Here is an 8,801-nt window from a genome sequence, read left to right as displayed (position 1 = left end):
GCTGAACTTTCCAGATGACCGGTCCATTGTCCGGGACCAACAGATGGGGCGGTAATCCTGTGCCAGGCTGAGCTGGAAATCCGACATTCGGTCCAGATTTGACTGGTATTCTCAGATGAGAGTGTGACCTCCTGGTCTCAGTCGAAGCTGTGGAGCGGTCCCACACATCAAAACATGACCCAGCTCACTGTGCTTGCCCCCAACAGGCTCACGCTGTCTCTTGTGAAGATGGGGAAAAGGCTGCCTTCTTTCTGCCTTCAGCAGACCACAGGGCTTTTGAAATCTGAGCCTGCTGGTGCTGTCAGAGCCGGAGTTGACAGAGAGACAGCAAGAGCTGCAGTGTGATAACACAAGTTTGGTTCCAGGCTTCAGGGAGATGACGAATGATGTGGGCAGGAATCTTTGGAGATTATCCCCCCTCATCATACCTGGCAGCACTGTATCAGCAGTAAAGTCCTACAAGTTCCTGGCCTCCACCATCTCCCCGAACTTGAAGTGGACGTCCAACATCAGGACCATCACCAAGAAGGCACAGCAGAGGATGTACTCAGGAAGCTCAACCTGCCCCAGGAATTACTGATACAGTTCTACAGAGGAATCATCGAGTCTGTTCTCTGCACCTCCATCACTGTCTGGTTTGGCTCAGCAACCAAGCAGGACAAGAACAAACTCCAGCAGACAGTCAGGACTGCAGAAAAGATCATCAGTGTAAGCCTGCCCTCCATGGGGGACCTGTACACCTCACGGGTCAAAAGGAGGACAGAGAGGATCACTGCTGACCCCTCACACCCTGGACACAATCTATTTGAACTCCTCCCCTCTGGACGGCGTTACAGGTCACTGTGCACCAAGACAACCAGGCACAAGGACAGTTTCTTCTTCCTCCAGGCCATCACTCTGATGAACACTTAACCCACAACAGTATGATTGGACAATAACCCTCAGTGCAATACCTGTGTATATATACATTGTAGAGATTATACAGACTCGTACAGGTCTCTAGTTTTAAGTACTCTATCCCTTATCCCTGTTTATCTCATTTCAATGAATATTCCTTTGTCTGCATTGTTTACTGTCTATACTGCTTATTCTGCATTGCTTGCACTGTTTTTTGCTGTCAATGTTGCTGTTAATACTGCTTATTTTGTTATATTACACAGCCTTATGCTGGTTTACTGTTTGCACATTGAGAGCCGATGTACCTGAGTCAAATTCCTCATGTGTCCATCACACCTGGCCAATAAAACTGATTGATATTTTCCAAATGAGTCTCTGCAGTATATTTGGTTTTTATCTTCCAAAAATTGTGTGATGATCATGTATGCATGCAGCTGTAGATGGCAGCATACAATACTATTGATCCAGACAGTCAATAAACAGGCTTCGGAGTAAATGTATGCTTATTCACAGTCACAAAGCAGTTTGTAATTCCAAGTGAGAAGATGCAATGAAACTATACTAGTTGATGGTAGCAAATAGGGTACTTAGTAGTCTGTGTGTGTGAATAGTGTTTGACATATAGTTTTCATCTTACCTCGTCTGTTAAGTTTCTAATATGACAACAAAAACAGCCTCATATACGGTATTTTAGAAGAAACATCTCAGATGGGATGCTCGTGAAAACTTCTCACTAAAAACATATTGTGGCGACCTAGTGGATTCTGAGGATTTTGCTAAGGAATGACACTTGAGTCAGACTTTTTATGTAGGCTTCTGTGCCCCATACACCGCTCAACATATACAAGAGTTCTCCCCCCAAAAAGAACCCAAGAACAGGAAACATAACCTGCCAAGCCAAAGTTTCCTCCCCCCAGAACACCCTCTACACCGTTGGCAACAGCACCAGTCCTTGCCCTCTGCCATCACTGTCCATCCCCAGAATACGGTTTCAAATGCCTCCTTATTTGTTAAGAAACCCTTTGACATGTAGATACTTGCAGTACAGCTTGCCCAAATAGTGTGTTCTTAGATGGCTGTCTAAGTTAAAAACACACTTAAAATGTCGTGTGGAATACATCAGTATACTGTATATCTACACTTCTGCTGACTGACCACATCTCTCATTCATCCTCTGTCTCATGGCAGTCCCTGTGTCTGGTTCATGCTCTGCTGGACAAAAGCAAAACACCATCTCAACTGTGAGTGTGTTTGCGTATGCCTGTCTATTTCCCAGTGTTTCCCTGCATGTGGTGGGGTAACAATAGGTGACAGTGAACAATGGCCTTAAAAGCGGACATGCAGCTCTTGCCTGTGTGCTTGTGCATGTGTGCGGCGTTAGATTGGGTTTGTGTGCCTCTGTGTATGTGTGTGTGCGTGCGTGCGTGCAATAGTGACAGTTGAGAGGGAACTGGGAGGTGCAGCATTCCGTTCCATACTGATGCCCCTGTCACTTTTTGGCCTTGTCCCCTTCCCTCAACTACCCTAGCATCTGGCAAGAGGTAGAATGTGGGGATAAGGGGAAGTGAAACCAGTCTTCCAACTCAGGGGTTGGCCAGCCTCCCCTGGCAACATACATCAGACCAATTGCTATGGATGCAAGGATCTCAAGATCAATGAAACAACTTGGAAAAAATTTTACTTTTAGAGTTGACCAAGTCTTTTTTAGCAGTGTTTAAAACCAAATCCAGCTCCTCCACTTGGGAATATTAGGCTGAACAACGCACTGTCATGGTTGCAGCTAAGTACTGTAGCTCAAGTCATGATGCAAGGTCTCTAAAATGTAATAATTTAGAACCCCAGGTCTTTCAAGCTGCAAAAATCAGCAAAAGGAATTTGAATTTGATTGAGGTCTGCTGTCATTGAAGATGTTCTAATCTGTAAAATGCGTCTCAGAGGACATTTGAAGTGTTTGCACAGAGTGGATATGCATGTGAAGCCCAACTAAACTGCTACTTCCCAGATACATCCCTTTATTTGAGAATCTATTGATAAAACATTTTAATAGGCAATGAAGACATTACATACAGTATGGAATATGAGCCTACTTAGCTTTGCCTCTGATGCAAGCTCACAGGGTAATATTTTTAACTTAAGGTGGCTGGCCTAATGTGCGATGTCACTCTCCATCAAAGCGGAGAAACCTTTTGTTGTAAACAATGCCTTTCACTGCCAACAACGTGTTTGTCAGGGGTGGATAGTGGTTTCTGCAACTTAACACAGTGAGTCCTTGGTAGCATGCTAATTGTGGCAATGCAGTTTAATTAGCATTAGTGTGGCATACCACATTAATGAGCACACTGAGGTAACGGATGGCTGTGAACACAGCAACAGGTAGCGATGGTGCAGCATTAATAGGAGAGAGGGGGAGAGAAAGAAAACCCATTCAGTGGATCTGCCAATTAGCTTTTCCCTCTGAAAAGGTTATTCATTTGACAGCACCAAAGATGTCCTGGGAATACAAAGGATTTGGAAGACAAGAAGCTTTGCAGCATGACTTGCAAGTTTTATCAGCCATGTTGTGTGTTTACTTATGACTTCTTGAACTTTTTTGTATCATCCTAATAAGCTTGTACACGTTTGACAACTGTTCATTAAGGTATGATTGTGTGAATGCAACTTCCTAAAAGTATTTATGAAGTCGTACACCACAGGAAGATGCAAGACGCAAGCATATAAAATGCACAAACTATCATTCAGATTCAAATCTATAGCACTTCAAGTACACGGTGGTTGTCTGGGACCAGTGATTTCATAAGGACTCCAGTGTCCATCATACTATACCTCTAAGGGTTTTGTATTGATTGTATAGTCCAACTTTCTCTAATGAACTTGGAAAAAGGATCTGCCTATGTTCAGTGGCTCAGAGGACTTTACTGCCCACATTCCACTTCAGGGATGAGAGATCGATGTTTATGAGTTTTGGTATGAAGGAATGAAAGGAGTTGGAGTTTTCGTTTATGGCCAAGCGCTGATCAGAACACAAAATGTACTGAGATCAGACACACACATATACACACACACACACACACACACACACACACACACACACACACACAGATCTTGTGTGTACAAACAAATGTGGCAAACACCAAGATACACATTGAAGTTGATGAAATAAATAAATGCAAACAGTTTGCTGAAGGAAGCACAGATACTGTACACATGAAGATATTCCTATACATACACACACAAATGTAGTGCATGATAAGCCTTGCGGGACACTGAATGTGATTTGAAAGATAGTAGAGAAAAGGAAGAGAGTAGGGGGAGAAAGAAAAATGAAAGTGAGTGAGAGAAAATGATTTCTGCACTATGGGAATATTACCACTATTGCAGCCATAACCAGAGATTGAGATATGTCAAACCAATTATTAATGCGAAGATACTGCAACATTAGCAGCACTTGTTCCGAAGTGACACTGATATCACAGAGTAGTGTGAGATATTCTCAACATCCATGCCAAATATGATGACATTCATTTTGACAATGCTACTTCTCCAAATATGGTTTCCAATCTGTCTGGCTGTCATGCATGACTGGCGCGTTGACAGCCTAGTTAACCACTTACAAAACTGACAGCTGACAGAGCAGCATTAGGGGAGGTAATATATCCATAATGTAGCTGTAACATTTCTGGCATACTGTTTCATTGCTGAAGGGCTCATGCCTTACTTGAAGTGTGAATGGAGACCACACAGAAAAAAAGAATATGCCATGTAAGAGTACACTTGTACTGAAAACAAACAAAAACAGTAAATCACAAAACCACCAAGTTTTGCTGCATCTGTCAAAAAAAATTATTTTTAAAGTGGCTTAAGCATAAGGCTCTATGACTGCAATTTACAAATACTATCCTTACTACAGTAGGTATGACCACTTATCACATGACTAGGATGCTGTATTGGAGTATGCACAATTTAGTAAAAGTACATTTTGTTCATACATTTTGCTTCAATACTATAACGTATAACAGGCAACTCCCTACATAAGCACATGTGCATTTACAATGGCTATACATGCCTACACTACCACTCACATAGTCCCTTTATTGAGGCTCTCATGTTATTGATAAAGTATGACAATGTCCGTGGTAAAAAGGTGGGGGAAAAAGGGAATGAGGAAAAGCACTGGCTGTTGTGACTGAAAAGTTTCCTTTTACCTGCCGAGCTAGACATGCATTAGCATAGGTTGTGCGTTTCAGCAGAAAAGAAGATGAGCATGTTTGATAGGCCATGACAGTTTGGTTGACAGATGAAACTTCAGGATTACTCAAAGAGTGGCAGGGCTTTTTGTGGGGGGTGGGATCACATGCAAAGCGTCCTTGTGGACCCAAAAAATATACAGGGAGCATAGAGGATACATTTAACAGGATAAATAGGAGCATGTGTCTGTACACATCCAACACACATACGTTCAAAATCAAATGTGTTAACAATTATTGAAGAAATTTGCTTTTCTAAATAAATGGTCAGTGTTTGTCAAGGACAATAACGGCTATCAGAGACGCACACACCATCCACTCCTGTTGATTTCCTCCCCTGTACTATTGATTGCTTTTCTCCTCTTCCCCTAGTGTTCTCTCTAACAGCTCCTCTCACCGATCTATAAAGTAAATAAAGGCAGTGCTGAGAGAGAGAGACAGAGAGCGAGAGAGACAAAGAACTTGCACGTCTGTTTGCTACCAGACCAGTGAGGTGATTTCAAGGTTGATTGGGAACAACAACCTATCTGGAAGCACACTTTGATGAGGAACTGCATGCTATCCTTCCTCTAAACACCTCTTCATCCAACACAAACTAAGCGTGGGTGTAAGCGTGTGAATTCTAAGGGTTGCTTGTATTTTTGTCTTTTTGCTATTTGTTATTAAAGAAGCACCGTTTAAGCCATTGGTCTGTAGCCAACATACTAGACAGGGTGCCTGTTTTTATTCTTTGTAGAAATATCCTTAAACTTGGCCAAGCCAAGAAACATTTTGAAAAATAGTCGCTCACTAAATATGAACACAAAAAACTAACAACTGTTTTGTTTTTTTTAAATTCATTGTCTCTTTTGTCTTGACTTGTTGGATCGCTATAAATACAAATGTTATTTTGCCAAGATACTAAAATTGAAGATGAGAGGACATTGAAGGACAAAGGGTGAATATTTCTATCATACAAACATGAAAAAGTGTAGCTCACACTGGATATCTTGTATTTGTTATGGTTGAAATGCATGAAGAGAAAGACTTTGGGTTAGGTACTGTATAGGCATGTTTGTGAGTATGTGCGTCAGAGCTGCTCAACAAGGACAGACTTCTTCCTTACAAGAGTGGCACTGTTTTGTTTCTTTCTTTAACTGTTTGTATTCTTCAGCACTTTTAAATTGTATATAGCCATACCTGTGTGAGGGCCTCAGCCTCGGCCGCCACCATGTGAGGGCCTAAGGTAGCATGAGCAGTTAATTTGGTAATGTTTCACTCACCTTTGCTTTCACTTAGTTTTCTTTTGTCTGCATTTGGATTTAAGGTACAAGCAGATTTTTTAAAACTTTTTTTTAAACAATTAAACAATAGGCTTATTGTTTAGACATAACACAATTAACCATTGTTAACTTGTGTTAATTTTCTTTTCTTGAGTTACCGTGTTACTGGTCCGGTGATGGGGGTCATCCAGCCAAAAGGACTGGACTGAGGCAGCAGCAGGCTTAAATACCTCCCACTAGGCCTGGACTGCACCAAATGCCCAGTACAAGATTATTCTGAGTTTCCTTACCTTTTGTTGACCTCTTTTAGGGCACGATTTATTAGATAATGATGTTGCTTTGCATTTTTTTTTCTATTTTGGGTTAAAAGCCCATCTTTTTTCTTAATTTAAATGCTGTGTCCTTAACTTTTTGGTCCAACCTGTTACATATTCTCCTTAAGGGTTGGAAAGTTACCAGCATTTCAAACATTTAATAGTTAGGCCTTGTTGATTCCAGAGATTATAAATATGACAAAAGAAAGAGGTTAATGACAAAAGGCAAATCTCAAAATCAATTCTGGAAAGATTTCTGAAAATGAAGCACTAGTATTATTGAATGTGTTTCCTCTGTCTTTTCTGCATGAACATTTGTCTCTGAATGTTTTCAGGACCTGTTGTTATATGTTCTATTGGACTATTATTGGAACACAACTGGTGTTAGATATTAGTAATTGGTAGACCTTAATGTGTCAGTAATGCAATTTGGTAAGATTCAAAGTTTGCTCTAGTCTGTTTTGTTTCAAGGTTAGCAGACAGAATGTTGATTCTGAAAAGTGAACCACGACACCAATTGTTTTCTTGTATTAATCTTATGTACTAGATAAGAGATGGAGTCTGCGGACTGATTTCATCTGGGTAAGGGGTTAGCCCAAAACTTATAAATGTATTAGGCTTTGCGTGGCCAGGGACTCCTTTTTCCAGCAGCAGTGTGTGGGTTTCTGGAGGAGGGAGCAACCCGGGTTGTGTTTGTAATTTTTACTTGTGGTTTAAAATAAATCAGCACCAAATGAAGAAAGACGGACTCCTTCATTATTCAGAACTGTCCAATAAAAGAACTGGGGTATTGCAACTGGCCTCACAATTTTGACATTAATTAATGGAGGTAAGGAAGAGATACATATATGAGCATTATGAACCATTTTACTAGACTGGGAGTTTGATAATTATTTTATGAATACACTCAAGAGACCTGTAGGTCAAAAGTTATGTTTATACAGATTATACATGTCCATGCCTATATATGCAATATGTATGTGAGGGCACTCATTGACAGTGTATTCCCTAGCCCCTTAAGATAACCTTGACACAATATAATGTCTAGCTAATTCTAACCTTAACCGTAGTCTCAACAATTAAAAGGTCTTTTAAAGTTCTAAGGATCAGCTAAAATATCCTCACAATGCCAAAATGCCCTCTCAATGATGGCATCAAACTAAAAGGTGCCTACATAATGTCACCTGAGACTGACTAAATTGGCATTTTGGTTATTCTCTTTCTGGGACTGATTCTTGTTTTGGCTTGACACTAGGGGTTTCTGTGTGTGCATGCCTGCCTTGTGTATACAGAGAAAAGTGAAATAAAGTGAACCAATTCTAGCAGGCTAAATGTGACAGGCCAATCTGTGGCCATCTATTTTCTCTGATTGGGAGGATGTCCAGGATGATCACACATACAGAAACACAGGCGATCCTATGCATACCATATTCACACAGTTCAAGAACTTAAGATTTGATTGAAATTACGAGCATATTCCATGTGGGACTGGTTGCCTGTAATTTTATTTTATTTCTATTTATTTATGTATTTATTTATTTATTTATTTAACATCAATCTTACTTCATTTCTGGACAAATTATCAAATCATCTGCTAGAATACTCCATATGTTGATTAGTTAAGTATGCACTGTTTAGAGAAGGAGTTCAATACAAGAAATTGTGATAGTCATGAATATTGTGGACTGATAAATTATGCATTCATGCATGGGTGTGTTTGTGTGTGTGTGTGTGCGTGTGGGTTTGTCTTTATATACTTGTGCGAACCAACCCCTGACGGAACACCTTTCTTGTGTGGACATTTCTTCTTGTGTGGACCTTTTGGGTGGTCCACACAAGGAAAATGCTAGGATAGGCTCCTTTCATCCTAGAGAATGATCTGTCTAAGTTTCAGTTTATGTCCACATACAGAGAGTGAAGTCAGAAAAATGTGTGCCAGCTTGTGCTCGTGTGCCCCCTATCCAGTGGTGCAGTCAAAATTTGATTTACAGGGAGGAGACACAGTCCAATTTTCTGATTGGCTAAGGCTGGGAAATTTTGTGATTGGCCATTATCTACATTTATTTTATCATATGCATGCAAAA

General features: G+C 40.6%; 1 protein-coding gene across 1 annotated transcript in view; it reads right to left on the bottom strand.

The window, feature by feature from the left end:
- Positions 1 to 8,801, bottom strand: part of plxna4 (plexin A4) — a 328,946-nt gene that overhangs the window by 91,971 nt on the left and 228,174 nt on the right. Inside the window, exons 6-7 of the mRNA XM_020599492.1 lie at positions 5,446 to 5,459; positions 3,919 to 3,928 (exon numbers count right to left, since the gene is read on the bottom strand). Of these exons, the coding sequence (XP_020455148.1) occupies positions 3,919 to 3,928; positions 5,446 to 5,459 (24 nt within the window). The remainder of the gene's footprint in view (positions 1 to 3,918; positions 3,929 to 5,445; positions 5,460 to 8,801) is intronic.

This window comes from Monopterus albus, unplaced genomic scaffold, assembly GCF_001952655.1.
Source record: "Monopterus albus unplaced genomic scaffold, M_albus_1.0 scaffold41.1, whole genome shotgun sequence".
Classification (NCBI taxonomy): Eukaryota; Metazoa; Chordata; class Actinopteri; order Synbranchiformes; family Synbranchidae; genus Monopterus; species Monopterus albus.
This window is presented reverse-complemented; position numbering and strand designations above follow the sequence as displayed.